The 18,458-nt window shown below is 39.6% G+C and overlaps 1 protein-coding gene across 1 annotated transcript in view; it reads left to right on the plus strand.

Annotated features, from left to right (window-relative positions):
- The first annotated feature begins 1,030 nt into the window (after positions 1 to 1,030).
- Positions 1,031 to 18,458, plus strand: part of RGS17 (regulator of G protein signaling 17) — a 31,966-nt gene continuing 14,538 nt past the window's right edge. Inside the window, exon 1 of the mRNA XM_075087902.1 lies at positions 1,031 to 1,170. Within this exon, the coding sequence (XP_074944003.1) occupies positions 1,052 to 1,170 (119 nt within the window). The 5' untranslated portion in view covers positions 1,031 to 1,051. The remainder of the gene's footprint in view (positions 1,171 to 18,458) is intronic.

An 18,458-nucleotide genomic window follows, 5' to 3' on the forward strand; every position in this document is an offset into this window, starting at 1 on the left:
GAGGATGCCCTGGGGGTGTGGAGCACAGTGCACGCTACTCATACCAGGCCATCTCCTACCTGATCCTGTTTTAAACTGGGCTCCTCCCCACAGTAATCTGTTTGTATTTTTTGAAAGGCAAAAGTACTATATTGGTTCTAACTTGCATGTGCTTGTAATAGCCATTACTCTGGGGAACATACAGTTGTTGTACAAAGAAGGTGTGAACCACTAGAAGGATCCTGACATCTAAACCTTCCTAAATAACATAGCAATAAACATTTCAGCTTCTTCTGAAAACTAAGTAAAGCATGGAATATTACTTCCAGCTGCATATTGCAAGTCACTGGAAAGAAAAATATCTTGGCCTAATAAAACCTAGGAAAGACTGGCAATGAGCAAGAGAAAATCTTCTGTGACAGAAAATAATCCCAAAGTTGGAAAAGTATTTTGGAAATACATATTTATTATTCATTGTATTTACAGAGAATAACTCTTAAGTAGCAAGCCTCCCAGTTATGACACTTGCAGTAAACTTGGCTCTTAACAAGCAGCTATTAGTGCCTGTGATATATCATTTTTATCAATTTCAGTGGTCCAGCATTGACCAGAGAAGTCAAAAAGTAAAAAGGATCAGTTTCCAGCTCATGTTTAAAGTGAATAACCGTCCCGCTGTATTTTTAGTACAATGGAAAGAGCTGTGATAGTCATATGGTAAGGAACGACTCAGTCTCTACCAAGTGCTACACAAGCTGCGTAGCTTGCTGTTCAAAAGGGTAATAAACAGTCCTTTCAGTCCAGTCAAAGCAATAAGAATAGATGTGATTCAACGGCACGGTAGCGTAAGCGTGTCGCTAAAATGTGGTCTTCTGGAAACTGCTTTCAATTCAATAGAACTATTACTGGGCCAGCACAGTTGATGGCCACGTGCTTTTGTTGCCATGGGCTGTGCGAATCAGTAGAATCGGAGATTGTTGTAGAAATGTGAATGTACTTTATGATGGTCTGTAGTAATTCTGTACATCTCTTATGTCTGTGTTCTTGTAGCCACTTGGGCACTGAAGTAGCTGAAATGAGAAAGAGGCAGCAGTCACAAAATGAAGGAACATCAGCTGTGTCTCAAGCACCTGGAAACCAAAGGCCCAACAACACATGTTGCTTTTGTTGGTGCTGTTGCTGCAGCTGTTCATGGTATGTCCTGTAGTATATTTGGTTCACATCCACCACAGGTAAACGATGAGAATGGAAAGTGCCAAGCACTGGGAACGTGTAAACTTCTGGGAGAGGATTGCTGCCAAGAGGCATAATTTAACATTTCACTAAAAAATTTGATTAAACAACTCCCTAATTTGGTTGGACATCTTGTGAGGGGGAAGAGGAGAGAATAGTAAATTCAAGCTATATTTACCCTACTTAAACCATAACTAAATGAGTAAATATCAGTTGTAAAACTAGTATGTGTGAATGAGAGACTTGATACTGAACATTTTATAATTTACATTCAAAATATTTTTTTTTTCTGCTTGTACTTTTGATATTGCAGTTCTCTGCATTCAGGACGGTAAAAGGGAGATGGTCATAAATGTGAATATATGGTGACCTTTTATACTACTTAGTTGTTGAATAATATGTATTTTGTAAATCTGAAAACACAAGCCTTAAATTCCACTTTATCTTTTAACCGGTATGGCAAAATTTTAGTGGAAAAAAGGCTCAAAAATTGTTGCTGCTTGTCTCTTCCTAAACAAAGAGTCAACTTGGAAAGTCAAAGAATTAAAGTCAGTTTCAGACATAGCTTTAAATTCTCAGTGTCTTGAGATGCATCAGGTCTTTATTTCTTATTTTCATGAACACAGAGTTGAAATATAAAGTAGCTGATATGTAGTATTGTTTGGAGCCTGTGCATCCTGTTACATACAAGGTTCACTCTTTCTGGAGTGACCATTCCTCTGTCTATCTGTGTTATGTTAACTTGAATCAACTGCCTGGCCCCAATCTAAAATCTGAGGCTATTTGCCCCCAATACCTTTAAAAATACATACCAGCATGCATGTACCAGGCATCAAATGTGACAGCTTTTTCCAAGATGCCACATCCTGGAGGCAGTACCAGAGTGGATCTGTCTTGGCTGTTACTTCCAATTTCACCTGGAGGCAGAGGATATTTGGAGCAAGGATGCATGAGAGCTCATGCTTTTACAAAGTTACTCTGCAATGTGTTCAATCCATAGAGCAGAGGTGGAAGTGCATTAAATGGGAAGAAAAGGGAGGACATTTTGCCAGTTATCTCTGCTTTGTGACAAGGGCACAATGTAAGATTAGCTCTACTGTTACAGACCAGAGGTTCATTTACCTCAGTATCCTATTTCAGGAAGTGACCTGTAGCAGATGCACAGGGAAAGGATAAAACAAGTGGACATGCACCTCCTCAGCCTACCCACAGCAAAAGTCCTCACAGCTTCCTGCAATCTGCAACTTAGGGACATCCTGGCCCAGAGGTTATTTCTGTGTATTTTATAGCCCTTGATGGAATTTTGTTTCACTAATTTGTCAAACCATTTTCTGAAGCAACTTCCTGAACTCATCTAAACTTTTGGCATCCAGAGTTTCCTGTAGCAATAAATTCTACAACGGACCTGTGCAGTCTGTGAACTATTACTCCCTTTTATTTGTTTTAACCTACTAGATGTTAATTTCATTTGATGCCTCCTTGTTCTTATGATTGTGAAGAACAGTGAATAATTGTTTCCAGGATGAACAAGATTTTATAGAGCTCTCTCATATTCCCCTTCAGCTGTCTTTTCTTCCAAAGTCTTCTCTGTTTTAATCTCTGTGATACAGAAACCGACCCAGACCATGGTTTATCCTTATCTCTCTTCTGTCTATCCACCTACCTTGTGTATCTTTCCTATTCTATTCTTTCCTATTCCTATTCTATCTCCTTATGTACCTTTCCCATTCTATCTCCTGTCTGAGATGTGTGACTAGATTTGTTGCAGTAAAGATATGGGTGCACCGTGTTTTGTGTTTGCTCTTGATTTTTTATTATTAATTCCTAGCACTCTGTTTGCTTTTTAACAACCCCTGAGATAATGTTTTCATAAAATTATCTGCCATGACTACAACATCCCTAACTGAATGGAAACAAAGCTTATAATTGTCATGTACAGCTAGCATTGGCTTTTGCCTTGCATACTGGAACATGAATAGCCATAGAAGTGTCAGTCTAATTTCTAAAAATTAAAGACAACTGTACTCTATTTTGAAGCTTTCATGAGCTTTGTGACCCTTGGAGTGCCTCCATTCCTTAAAATACAATACCATTATAAATCTGAGCATCTTATGCATTTTAAATCTAAATTAAAGCAATTATTGCTTTAAAATGTAGGATGTCCTTTCAGCTGCTTTTGTAATTGTTTTTTTGCTGTTAATATCCTGTCTTCCGGGGTTGAAGGTTTTTCTTTGGTAAAGTAGGTTAGACTGAGCATGGAGAAATCCTGTCAATTTAAGCCAGTTTTCAGGATTAAGTCAAAGAATGGGTCAAAGGGCAGAGGGACATCACTTGCATTTTCTAAAATCAAAAAGGTGGAACAGATGAAGTAATAAGTCTTTTCCAGCTTTATCTTCTGTGATTCCATAGTGGAAACTCCATGAGAGGAGAGATAGGACAAAACTTTGAAAAAGGCAGTATGAAATATTTCAGAATCTCAGTTAAAATGAAGTAAATGGTTCTGGTGCCAAATTTGTTTGGTAAATTTGAAGTGCCCAGGTAGAGTATGTATTACTGTTCTCACCTCATTTATGTACCATAAAAATCTACAAAAAGAACTAAAAAAAAAGTAACAAGCTTTACTAGTCACTCATTATATAGGTGATTCTAGGTATTTAGAAGGTATTTAGGTAATTAACTCTGGCATAGGAAAGCCTAACTGATAATTGGAACAGGTTCGCTGGACCTAATGTAATTACATGCTTTCCCTAGTTCCACAGGTCTTTGTATTTGAGTAACGTGAATTTCTCAAGAAATACCTGTCTGGAAATGTTGCTGGATTCATTAATGGTGATGACAATGCTTTAACTGTCAATATCAAGGTTAGGGGATTTTATCTCTGTTTTTCCACCAGCCTGTGTGACTGAGGACAGCTCTTGTATCACTAACCTCTTAGTGCCTCAACTTCCTCGCCATTCATAGAAATGGGTGGAGGGGGGTATGTGCAGCTTTTAGTAAGAAGCTTTCACTTTTGCCTCTATGAAGAGTTAGTTCAATAGGTCATATATCCAAACAAATAATTAGAATTCTAAAAATATCTTTTGTGAATCATGTGTTGTTTGTTTACTTCTGTTCCAGCCTGTGTTATAATCAGAATAGGCATTAAGTCTTCTGTTTGCATAACAGCATAGGCAAATATTCACACCTTTGTTTGGGGAAATAGTACCTTGCCTAAGAGAGACTTGGTAACAGCAAAAAGTTAGATCAAAAAATTATTCAGTACATCTTATTACAAACTCTTTTTTTCCCTCTAGTAATTCCTTCTTAAATGTAACACATATTTGGAGTCCTTCTCCATTGTCATGGGGTAGCCCTGGTAGGCAGCTCAGCCCCACGCAGCCACTCACTCATTCCTGCCCAGTGGGATGGCGAAGAGAATCAGAGGGTGAAAGTGACAAAAATCCTGGGTTGAGATAAAGGCAATTTAATAGATAAAGCAAAGCTGTGTGCACAGTAAAGCAAAACAAGGAATCCATTCACTGCTTCCCATGGGAAGGCAGGTGTCAAGCCATCTCCAGGAAAGCAGGGCTCCATCACACATAACGGTTACTTGGGAAGACAGACGCTACAACTCTGAACCTCCTTGCTTCCTCCTTCTTCCCCCACTTTTATTGTTAAGCATGACATCATATGGTATGGAATATTCCTTTGGTCAGCTGTCCCAGCTGTGTCCCCTCCCAACTTCTTGTGCACCCCAAGCCTGCTCGCTGACAGGGCAGCGTGAGAAACAGAGAAATCCTTGACACTGTGCAAGCACTGTTCAGCAACAGTTAAGACATTCAATTCATGTGTTATCAACACTGTTTTGGTCACAAATCCAAAACTCAGCACCATACGGGCTGCTATGAAGAAAATTAACACCATCCCAGCCAGACCTGGTACATCTATTGGCACTGATAATTGTCAGGACAATAGATTGCTCAGTTTACAGGGGCAAAGCAGGGCTGATTACCAAGGTTTGCTCAGATTGGAAAAGATGAAGATGGACAGACCCCTTAAGTTGGCCATTTAATAGGTATGGTCAGGGTGTTGCCCAACTCGCTTAAGCCCTGAACTGGTGCCTGAGCATCAGTAATGAAGGAAGCAGTCCTCCTCAGTGGAGAAAATAAAGTGCTTCTGTAGTTCTCAACAGGAAAAGCTTGTCCACTTACCAGAGGCAGATGATACACCCTTCTGGAGATCTTCTGTAGAACCTTCCTCTCTCCACTGACCAGATATAGACCGTAGGAACTTACTTCAGGAAGTCTGCCTCACTAAAGCAACTAACAGATAAGTACCAGTCGGGTACCTAAGGTGCTGGACTGAATCTCACCCTGTGTCTTAAGCTTCCACAAAACACCATTCCCATAGAAGACAGAAGAAAAGGCTTCCTTACTAGGCATAATTTCAATGCATAGCCTGAGAGTTGCGAAATTTGCAGTAAGACTCATAACATGACAGTCTAGAATTCCATCGATTACACTTTCTCCAGAGAGCTGCGCATTTAGTATTTAGTGTTATGACTTTACAGTTTTGAGCTCAGCTTGGCGAGGTAAGGGTAGAAGCCTGCTATTTCACCTCCCCAGCCTTATTTAGCAATTTGTTACTGCAGCTTCCTGAGCAGATGTGAAGCCAGTCATTCTCTTGCAAACACTTGTGAATCACTTTCTTAAAAAAAGCTCTCAAGACACTAGCACAGGGAGGTTGACCCTTCTGCCAATTTTATTTTTCTTCCTCTTTTGTCTCCCATCCAGAGCAGGAGTCATATCTTTTTACCCTCTCTTCCTTTCATAAGGTGCTCAGTGAATTTTAAAGCTGTGTCACACTCTGATGCCTGACAATCCCTCTCCTTTTACCACACACAGAAGGCTCAAAAGGCATCTAACATCTGCCCTGCAAGAGACATTAGCAGTACGGGAGTCTGGGGGACATGAAAAGGCTTCCAGGGGATAAGTGAAGATGATCACACAACTTCACTTGGTTCTGTAGCTCAATTCAAATGTGTGAGCTGGAAAGCCTTTACCTAAAGGGAACCACTAAAACAACTGCTGAAGACTCTTGTGGAAGCGGGAAAGGGACTCACACGTCCAGCAGCTCCGAGCTGTGCCCTACACAAAAGCTATGCCTGCCATTTGATTTCTTGTGACCCTTCCATGACTAGTTTCCCACACCCAAGAGATGCCAAGGAAGATAGGGTATTTGCCAGCTTGGCAGTAAACAAGAGTTGCTCTTGGCAAGAAACCTCTATCCTCCAGTTCTTATAAGTTGCCTAGGACTGCCATGAGTTACGTCTGAAACTTCTTCCTGATGACCTTGTTACACAAATATTTTTCTTTATTAAAGGGAACATTTTCCTTGCATGGGTTTAGCAGCTGACTTGGGCCTACAAGAAGATATTTCTGTCACTTTTGCCATGAATATGAGATGACAGATACAGTTCTAAGGACAATTTTAAATTATATTATTATTTTTTCTCTGTAAGGTTCAATGTTTTCCTCCTCCTTACAAACAGATAGTGTGCATGGTACTCTAAATAAAAAAAAAAAAAACAAACCAATTTTTTTGCACTTCCCACCTCTCTAGTACTTTGAGATGAAAAATCTTTTTCTGGCATATTCAGTATTAGATTGCCATCGAAACATTGTGTCTAAGCTTTGAATGACAAGATAATCCCTGGGTGTCATAGTCATGGCTGTTTTATCTTATTTAACTATAGTAGAAAGTTTGGAGGAGGGGGAAGCAAAGAAAGGATGGAAACAAAAAAAACCCAAACCCATTTAATGCAATAAATTATAGCCACATGTTCTGAAATATGTGGAAAACAAAATCCATGTTCTGTTTCCCATGCCTGTCTGCAGCAGAATTTTTATACTAGGAATAGACTAGAGGTGGGCTGGTACAAAAAGAGTCCCCAGGCTCCAGGATTTTGTTAAAGTTTACAGCAAGAAAAGAAAATATATTTGAAACAAAAGCACTAATTTTGAAGAATATTTTGGCTTTCAATTTTATTTCTTTTATGAACCTAATTTTTAAATTCTGCTTTTCCTCCCTGAACACATAGGACAACACATCTGAAGCAGATGTACTCAACTCTCTGCATTTTACCTTTTCAAAACATCACCCCTGAGAAAAGCAAATATGGAAAAGCACATCGGGAATTATTGTACTCTAGTGCAGAACACAGAGGCGCAGACTACTGTACTCTATTTTACTGAAATAGAAGGTGACTTTTAAAAGTATTTAATGGGAAAAGGTGTTCCATTCTGAGCCTTTTGTACTTTAAAACATCACAGGACTTCCTTACGTTTTTATCATTTGCTGTTGCAGAGGTCAGAGATGAAAACATTCCCTCTCTTTCCTGGAGGATAATTTATTCTGGGGGATGGTAGACTTAGGTAGCACAGGAATCATGTTTTGTGCATCTATGGGATAGTATCAACTGTATCATCACAGTGCAATGGGAAGCACTGGTGCTTTCTTAAGAACGGAGCACCAGTTCCTCTGACAGGTAGAATTTAAAGCTGGGTAAAATCTGTTGTATGACCTGTCACACAAACTACCGAATGTGGTGTTCTAGAAAATCAGCCTTAAATCACCTTGTCTTTAAGTCCACGTATCCTCAGTGCAGAGGCCATGAGAGAAAGCTGCCCAGCACACATTCTTGTTGTCACTGGAATGCACGATGGGGTGAGTGTGGGATAAGGATTTAAATACTTAGTCCTCAGAAATGGGCCTCTGAAGGTTCCCTGAGCTGCTTAAAATAAGAAATTTAAATTCTCAGCATTTGGAAAAACAAGCAGAAGACACTCTAAAAATAAATAGCTTGTCCAGTATTTTTTTCATACTTTAAGTTATGTTAACAGTACTTATTAAATGATACCCAAGTGAAGCCTTTTTTTCCCTTTAAAGCAAAAGAAAGGGATGATCTCTTAAAGTTAAAAAAATCAGAGAAGAGAAGCATGTCTTCCTAATGGGTAAGATATTTAATAGGCTTACTCTGCTTTATCATTCAGACAGGGCAAGTGATTTTGCTGGAGTTTTATGGATGTTTAGGTCCTCAGGGCAGGCTGGGGACAGGTGGCTGTGTGCATGCTTGTTTACACAGCTCTCCCAGGGCATCACAGCCTGACTTGCCAGCCTCTGCGCTTGCACCCTTCTGTGATGCTGGGCCAGATTGTCAGTGTTAGCCTAATAATTCCTGGAAGTCTGCCCTCTCCTTGAGCCAGAACACAAATGTACCTCAGATGTGATTCAATACATGACTTAACCCAGAGCTTGAGAGGTGGCGAGTAAAGGCAGCTTTGACCTCTGCCTGCACCTCCTTGTGAAGCAGATGCAAAACGCTACTGTTCAGAAGAGGGGAGCACATTTCTTCTACATAAATGATGCCACAAGGTGCAAAGGTATGCTAGATGAGGTCTCAGGTATACGAACTCCAGGAAACTACTCCATAATTTTTGCTGCATCTACTTCTAAAGAGTAAGATGTAAATGCAGGAAATCAAAATGTTACTGGCAAGCCAAAAGGACTATATAAATAAAATATACAAATAGCAAAATTTAATGTAAAAACAACTAAAGGAAGCTTAAAGTTAGCCTGTTAAATCTCATGAGAGCCTGCCTTGGTCACTGTGGAGCCTTGTTCTAGATTAATCAAATACATCTCTTCTGTGCTTGTCAAAAAGCAGCCAAGAAATTACTAGTTCCAAGCTCATCCATCACCTTTTGTCTTCCTCATTTCTTCAACTCAGCCCCCTGCCACCAACACCCAAAGCCCCGTGGAAGCGCAAGGTCTTGTGCAGCCTTGGAGCAGGGGCAGGAACTGTGAGCCACCAGCTCCCACAGCAGCAGCAACGGGTTTCCAGAGGTCATTTGCCATGCAGAAGGGTCTTTGGTGCAGGTCATCGCTTTGCGGGACATGCAAAGTAAATCAAAATCATGCAGTTCTCTAGGAGAAAGCTGTAAGCTACACATTGCTTTTATTTTGGCAACTGTCTGCGAAGGGGTAGTTGCTAAGGTACTGCTGGCCAGCCAAGAAATCATGGTGGAAGCACAAAGATACACAAGACACTACAAAGACGTTCAGCATACATAAATCTTTTTCAATTAATTTTCAACCAAGAATTCTGGTTTGAAAAAACTTTAACACTGTAAACTGAGTCTAACTCTATGTAAACTGATTAATGTTTCTATTTTCAAAGGTATGAGGTAAACTTGTTCCTCCCCATAATGAAATAGAAGTTTAACATAAAGAGTGGAGTAGTAGCTTCTTACGCAGCCCATCTGTTAACTTTGATCACAAGCTAGTGGTAGAATCCCCATTAACATCAAAAACAGTCCTGGGCTCTCTGGGCCAAGTTTTCCTAGTTTGAGGATTTTATCCTTAATATTTTAAACTTTGAAAGTTCATTGCATTTTGAGGAACAGATGGAGGCTTATGTACTTACTGACATTTTTACCCATCTGTGATAACACAAGCAGGTTAGATAATGAGCAGAACATAAACATAATATATTAGCAAATTTTAAATAAGTATTTCTGAAGCTTCACAAACCAAATGCGTAGATTCTGATGTGTATAATACTGCTAAGATAAGAAACCCTCATCAGTCTAACTGCAGAAAATAGTCCTATTTCAAGCAAACAATCCTGTAAAGAAAATTGGAATGCAAAAAAAAAAAAAGAATCAAACTACAATCCTCCTAAATTGAAGAATAAATACATTCTCAGAGGGGATTTGGGATTACACAAGGCTCATTCTAATTCAGCTGCACATAAGATGCTGACAGTAGCTCCTTAGAAGAAGATAGCAGACTAAATCTAGTTAACTTTAGAAAATGATCTTGATTCTGCGCTGGCACAGTACACAGAGTGTATCCAGGGACAGCTGCTCTTAAGGAGACTAGAGGGAGAGAAAGCAATGGCAGAATCACCTCCACTGGGGTAAAGCAGCTTGATGTCTCCTCAGAGGCTGTTTTAGAGATGGATTGCTCTAGAGCATCAGCATCTTGGCTCTCCCTTGCCACTCAGGCACCTGCCTGTGCCAAAATGCTATTCAGCTTGGTGTGTGTGGAACAGTGGCTGAAGGAAGATTCGTAGTGTCATGACAGATTTTCTGTCACCAGCACACAGCTTGACTGTTGCTGTGGAAAGAAGAAAAAAAAAAAGCAAGAGTATTGAGGATGCCTGTGTCCAGTTTATGTTGTGATTTTCAGCTGTTAGGAGTTTGGAGCCTTTGAAATCTCCCCTGATAGGGTTTGGGCTGGTTTTTTGTTTCATTATTGCAAATCTGACAATTATGTATTTCCACAAAGATTCATTAACTCAGGAGTCTGTGGAAAACCACAGAAATGGAGAAGTGTGTGAAAGGTCAAAATGGGTCTGAGATCAAAATATAAGCTGAAGTAAGGCATGTTGATACATAGTGTCATTTTAAGGGCACCCAGGCAGCCTTGCAAATCCTCTGAACTTTATTCATTGTGGAGTATAATAAAAACTTAAATGCTTAACATGCAAAAACAACAACAAAAGATCTTATCCAAATTAAACACGCTGGCTGTGTCTATACTAGTAAACTAAGCAGGGCCAGGGTCTAATATGGGCTCAAGCAATCAGCCGTACAGTTAAACTGTTAGCAAGTGTTAACTCCCTGGCAGAGTTTTGGCCAGTGCCAAAGTGTACAATCTGAGGCAACGACCTGTCACAGGTGCAGAAACCCTGTTTCAGGTATCGGCTTTATGGACTGGAGCTATGTGGTGCCCGTCAGCCTCAGGGCCAGAGAACTCTCTCAGCCCATTTCATCTGCAAGAATAAATGCAGTCTGTAGTTCCAAGCCAAAAGGGAAAAAAAAATAGGCTACTTAAATCTGTTAGCAGTGAAATTTCCATTTTACAAAGGTTTATTTTTTAGCCATGTATCATTCCAAATCGGTTTAGAATGTAATTTAAAGCAGGAATAAATGTCTTGCGCTTTTAAGAGAAAAGATGAGAGAATGTATCATGGAAATGAGTCTGCGCCCCTTGTAGATAACACTTATAAGATGGAGATCCTCTTACTAGAAAAGTGGGTCAGACATTCATTATGTGAGGCAGAAAGGCAAAGGAGATGTGAATTTTGTCTAGTCACCCTTAATGATTCCATAGCACATATATTTGTCTAGATGGCAACTCTTGCTCTTCTGAAGTAGCTGACTGAGGACCTGACACCAGCAGAGGCTGAGCACCCATTTTGGAGCAATGGATATCTTCAGTTCCTGTTGACATCCATGTTGAAAGTGCTTCCCAGCTCGGCCTTGTCTGACGGAAAATCTGGAACCCAGCAGTTAACAGCCATCAAAACAGATGCCTGCAATATACACAGACTGGCATGGTGGTTCTCAGTCCTGTTTGTTATTTGGACAGGTGTTAAGTGGAAGATCCCCCGTCTCATTTGATTGTAATGTGGATAAGCATAAACTAGTTTGGTCCAGGCAAATTTCACAAAACATAAACACAATGGTATGAATTATACTTTACAAAGACATAAATCTCTCTTTAACAAAAGAACTTTACAACACCTTATGAAAGGAAAAAAATGTGAATTTAGTATGAATGTTCCCAGGCGTCTCTTCCCATTTGGAAATTGCAACTAAATCTATAGAATCAAAGGAGGGACGCTAATCAGGCTCAATTCTTTACTGTTGCCACTATTTTCATCTCTACAAACCAAGAATAATAAAAAAAAGACACTACAGAAGCTGACTAGGCCCATTTATCAGAATTAATTGAGACCATTAGGCTTGCTTGCTAGTGGATTGGAGGGCTTTTATTCACCCAGTTACCCTTTCAAAGAATACAATTTCTATTTCTTTGAGCACTAGACAACTGCCACTTTTAATTGTCTCAAATATATGAAGGAATTGCTCGCAAAATAGCTGTAGCCAGGAGTAAGGACACTACAGATTGTCTAGTAATTAGATGTATCCATTGTACACGATGGAATATGAATGGTAATATTATTCTGAAGGAAGGAAAGAAGCTGACAGCCAGACTAGTGATCCATTGGGTGACCTGACAAGAGAAATACACCCTTGAGTTGAATTTTGCCTAAAGCAGAAACCAGCTCTACAGTAATGAAACAAAGCTAGAGTAACTCCATTAGGAATCATTTGCAAGCAAACTTCGGCAAGCCATGGATTTCTTCCCTATACAGAAATTACATTCCACATCTGAGAACAAAAATCTCAAAAATGTATCCTAGGAAGGACTAAAAGTTTCCAGAATTTGGAATAGCTTCCGGTGTGGCTATCATTATGTAAAGGTTATATAATCTCTTTAGAGCAGAATCCAGCAGAAAGTATAGTTTCTTAGAGATTTTCAGAAAAACAAAATACATCTGCTAAAAGGGAGAGAAAAAGGAGAGTTTAGGAAAGTCAAATTGCTTCAAACCATTCGTTCTTTCCTCTCTTGCACAGTTATAACTTTCGCCCAGTTAGCACTGGTCTAAGTTTGAGGGAGACACTGTCCTTTATTTCAGAAGTTCAAGAACGGTGCACACTGGTAGTCTCCATCTGCTTTTGCATGCCTGCTAAGCTGCAATATCTGTAGCTAGGTAGTTTAAATCACTCACACAAGAACAGAGGAGGAAAGCAAGTTCAGCAAGGTTGTCCATTAAAAGGACCAGTCTCCTTTCACATACCTTATAGCCTGCATCGACCTTGAGACCATTCCCTTCCTTCACCCTGAAGTCATCCTGAAGTGTAAATATCATTACATCTTTTAAGTAGCCCCCAAAAATATTCTTAAATATCAGTCTTTCTTTAAGTATGATTGTAGTAAATGTATTGGTTGTGGCACTGGTGGCCACACCTGGAGTACTGTGTCCAGTTCTGGGCTCCCCAGAAACTACAAGAGACACAGATGTACCGGACAGAGTCTGATGAAGGGCCACAAGGGTGATGAAGGGACTGGAGCACCTCTCTGAGGAAAGGCTGAGAGAGCTGGGACTGTTCAGCCTCGAGAAGAGAAGGCTCAGCAAGTTCTTATCAGTGTGTACAAATACCTGAAGGGAGGGTGCAAAGAGGATGGAGCCAGGCTCTTCTCAGTGGTGCCCAGTGGCACGACCAGAGGCAGTGGGCACAAACTGAAACACAGGAGGCTCCCTCCGAACATCACTAAACACTTTGTGAGGGTGACTGAGCACTGGGACAGCTTGTCCAGAGAGGCTGTGGAGTGCCCCTCCGTGGAGATATTAAAAACCCATCTGGACATGATCCTAGGCAGCCTCCTCTAGGTGGCTCTGCTTGAGCAGGGGAGTGGACGAGATGACCCCAGAGCTCTGTCCCTTCCAACCTCAACCATTCTGTGATTCTGTGTTTCTGTGATTCTGTGTTCAACTTGGCAAAGACTAAACTTAGATCTTAAATGTTCACAAAACATTTCTGGATATATTTGTGGGTATTTTAGCAGAACATCCCTTGCATCAGGGGGTTTCCAGCTCGTTAATTTTCCTACTACTGATCCACTTCTGAACATTTTCTAAAAGAAGAAAAAATCAGTATAAAAATTACATCAAAAATCACATTGCAAATAGCAATCCATGATGGAAGATGTATTGACACTTGGATTTTTGATTCTATAAGGCTTTGCTTTCAAATTCTTCATGGGCTCTAAAGGGAAAAAAGAAGAATTTGGATAAATTTGAAAGCTTCTCTGCCAAATGTATACTGAATTCAACTCTTATGGAAAATCCAGCAGGAAAATATAACTCATGGCTTTAAAAAGAGACAGTTAGTGCGACTGTCCCTTATGAATAGAAAAGGTTACCAGATTTTAGATCTATTCATTTTAAATCATTAAATATACAGGAAAGGGAATAGAGTGGAACACTGCAGATTTGCTAAAACCTTTTTAGGTACTTGCTTTACTGAGCACATCCCTCTACAACTTACTTTAGCTTAGCATCCATATTTCAGTAAGGATGATCTACCTTCAGAGTGGCATGTGGGATGCAATTTAATAACCTTATATAATGATCTTACATAAACTCCAAACTCTTGGCCAAGACTTCCCATTAACAAAGAGATGATTATACTCTTAAAGCACTAGATCACTTGGGTTCAATTCTGCTTTTACTCAAGCTGAGGAGTAGTGCAACATGAGTAAGACTATCAGGACAGAGCTAAATGTCTTAACTGACTAGACCTTAATAGCCTGAGATGCTCCAGATATCTTAAACCTTAATTTCCACCAATCTCCTTTTTCTTTTATGGTTTATAGTTGAATCTGTAATGACTTTGGCCAATTACACTGAATCCAGCACAGTATTAAGAAAGCACTGCAATTAAAAAGCAGTAAGAAATTCAGCCTGCTTTCCGCATCTTCAAGGTATGGCAGAATCATACAAACTCAGACGAACTGACAAGTTTCTTATCTTTCACGGGGAAGCTCACCACTCTGAATGATGGTGAGCTGGCCTTATCATAAGCCTTTGAACAAGATAATTCACAGACCTTAGTCCAGGTTTTCACAAGGAAGAAAGGTAGGACCCTGTTAATCGTAGTGGTTTTAAGTGTATTTCCTTCTAAACTCTAAAATATCTCACAGGGCTAAGAGCTATTCCTTCACACAGAAGAGTCTAAATAGCACTGCAAGAGCAGTGCTACGGAATGGAAACAGGAGAATTGTCAGCGATTCCTTCAGTCACCCCTGGGTTGCTGCTACAGCATAGGTGTCAGAAACATGGCAGCAAACAGGCCAAGATACCTGTGTGTAGGCACACAGGGGTTTTGACCACGTCTATTCCTATGTGCACACGCTCCACAGACGTACCATCAATGCCACTTGTGTAGAAATCTCAAGACAGGTTTAAGAAAACGAGGATGCTTCAAAAAAACCCAGAAAGCAAATGCAGGTTTTTCTGTGCTTTAGGAGTTTGATGCTCTCCAAGCTTCTCTCCACAGTTCTTAGTATAAACATGATTCTGAGTGAAAAGTGGGGCTGCTAACTGTTTGCAGAACTCTGCAAGATGAGGTTCTAATAAACTCCAGGTATCACGAAGTTAAGAGTTATAGATGCTGGATTTTCTGATGAACTGTTTTCTTATTAGAAAATCTCTTTTCTTGTAATCAGAAAGCTTACTGGGAAAAACATCTACTAAGACAGAATGTAATTTTTCTGAAGAGCTTTTTAAAGTTAAGCACAATATTTCATTTAGATCTATTATTTGATTACATTAACTAGAATTACTTACAAAAGACTAGTTAGAATAATGGTTACTAAAAATGAATGAAACCAAGACAACTGATTATTTAATTTTAAAATGTAATAATAATTCTTTTTAAAACCATCAAAACAAATGATGAAATGTAATTAATCTTAAACTTTTCCACAAACACTATTTTGTGGAAAATCCAATTCAGAAGTAAATTATCTTTAACTGTCAACTCTCTGTGGAACACAAACTGGGTTCCAGTCAGCTTCATTCTCTATAAAATCCCAGTGGAAGGGCCTGTGAAGAGCAGCTTCTGTACCCATCCCAGGTAGCAAAAATCAGACCAGAAAATTTCTACCTTGAGTTCCCCCTTGGCCCACAGGATTTATGGTATGCAGAAAGGTGCATATGGGAGCCAGAAGTCTGCCTGCATTTACTATTACTGGATCCTGAGCAGACATTAAGCTTTTCAGTTGAAAGCACATTCACAGCACTCACAAGTGCCCAACCGTCTGTTACAGACTGTTTCTCAGCTGTATGCTTTTCAAACAAAGAGATGGAAAAAAAGAGAAAAAGTCTGAAGTACACCACACTGCAACATAGCAGACTCAATTGAGGGGAAAAAATAACACCAAGGAAAATTGGAGAGGAAGAAGTTGAATGTTTTCTAGACATTGGAAGAGTCAAAGCGTACGTTTTTATCATTTGTTGCATTTTTATTTTACTTTTTGTGACCTATGAGGAAAAAAAAAAGGCCAGTTATCACTGCAGCTTTTATAGTTACAGATCAAAATTATGAGACCACAGCGTAAGCTGGGAGGTTTGTGAGTCCACGTTCCTTCCTCCATCTGAAGCTTTGCAATATGGGAGGGGTTCTAGCTGTAATACAAGTTCTCCAGCATGCTAACCTTACAAATACTTGTGTTATTAAATTAAAAAACAAAACAAAACAAAAAACCAGACACCCAAACAAAACAAAATATTTGTTTAGGCTTTTTTCTTACAGGAGGTCAGGCTTGCAGAATCAGGCCTCGGGTTTACAAATTTTCCTTGCAAACACTTTTTTTTTTTTCATTCTAAAAGTGCTGAGTCCAAGCTGGAGTCTATGCTTGTTTGTTTCTTTTTCTTTTAAAAACAATTTGGATTATAGATGTCTCTTGCACCATCTTTTCACCTAAGGCAAATGTAACTCTGGCACTCAGGAAACGGAGCACCACAGGTACCTGGATTTTTTGAAAGGAGTTTATAGTTTCAGTGCACACTGCCAAGTAGGCTGATTAGAGCCTTATGGTAATTGTTGGCTTTTCCCCAACAGACTGCTTTCCTGTGTCAGCCTACTAAACACAATCTCCATCATTTAGTTTTAAGCACAAGATAATTCATTTTTACGCAGAGATGGATGTAGCTATTTTTCACTAAAATTCTAACTTGTTTTCAGTATAAAATTTTACATCCTACACTTCTTTACTGAATTCAGTGAAGATCTGTAAATCTTATCTCATTAAAGAACTAGGATGGACATTAATTTAAAAAAATCCTTCACATTTTTTGATCTGTTTCCTCTTTGGAACAAAAATTATCATGTATTCCTAACTGAGTTAAGACCAGATTCTGATCAATTTAAGTAAATTACTCCAAAGGCTCTGACCACCGTTTCCCTCCAAAGTTTCTCACAGACAACCAATGCAGACGTATGGAAATACCAAGTTTGCAATTTTTACTGTTTCACATGTTTCTGTGGATGAACTGCATATCACTTTTACTGGCCTTGCAGACCTCCAGGGGTCCACACAAGCCCTGCTCTAGAACCCATTTAGTGCCACTAATTTGGCCGAAGTTTGCTCTGCATTTCTATGCTTTGCATATACCGGTATTACTACAACAGTCTAAGCGCTTTAGTCTGTCTTGCTATTCTTACAAGGAGGTAAATTCTGAGAGGTCAGAGATAAGAGATCAATATGCATGGCTTTGATGGCTGATGCATCCCCTTTCTCTCTAATACAGCCAGAGGCCTGATGGATATAATGCAAGTTTATCTGAGCCTATCATAGAATCATAGAATCGTTTAGGTTGGAAGGGACCATGAGAGGCCATCTAGTCCAACCCCCCTGCAGTGAGCAAGGACATCTTCAACTAGATCAGGTTGCTCAGAGCCCCATCCAACCTGGCCTTGAATGTTTCTAGGGATGGGGCCTCCACAGCCTCTCTGGGCAACATGGTCCAGTGTTTCACCACCCTCGTAGTAAAAAATTTTGTCATTATATCCAGTCTAAGTCTACCCTCCTTTAGTTTAAAACCATTACCCTTTATCCTGTCACAACAGGCCTTGCTAAAGAGATCGCCCCCATCCTTCCTATAGTCCCCCTTTAAGTACTGAAAGGCCGCAATAAGGTCTCCCCGCAGCCTTCTCTTCTCCAGGCTGAACAACCCCAACTCTCTCAGCCTGTCCTTGTAGGAGAAGTGCTCCAGCCTATGAAGCTATCTAGTGAAAGGCATCACTTCCTCATAAAAATTGACTCTAGCTCTAGTTTTCTCAGAATAATTATTCTAGACATTATTCACTTATTGTAAAGAAAAAGTTAATTCTTTTCCTAACTTTGATAGAAGAAGGTTTTTTACCCTTTACTCAGCTTTAAAAAAAAGTTATCCTTGGATAATACTGTTCTTATGGATGCTTATTTTTGTGCCATTAAAAGGGAGATAAAGAAAGCATTACTGACTAGACTCTAAGTGATTTTGAGATTAACATAGCTGTATTGTTCTTTATGAATGGTTTGTGATAATATTGCTGTTATTTTTCATTATTATTGCTTTGTACAGAATAGCAAAATCATCATGCTGTTCATAAACACAGCCCTGACTAGTTTTCACTGCCATCAGGCTTAAAAATTCCAGCTGTCAGAAAAACAAGTTGTCAAAAAATATTATCTTTGGTTTCATAAAAGAATTTAGAGTGCCAGTATAGTTTTCTATTGCTTTATCATATGGCATACGGGGACCACATCCACCTCTGGCTTCTACCAGAGCCTGCCTCAGCATGTAG

The sequence above is a fragment of the Phalacrocorax aristotelis genome, chromosome 3 (genome assembly GCF_949628215.1).
Source record: "Phalacrocorax aristotelis chromosome 3, bGulAri2.1, whole genome shotgun sequence".
Classification (NCBI taxonomy): domain Eukaryota; kingdom Metazoa; phylum Chordata; class Aves; order Suliformes; family Phalacrocoracidae; genus Phalacrocorax; species Phalacrocorax aristotelis.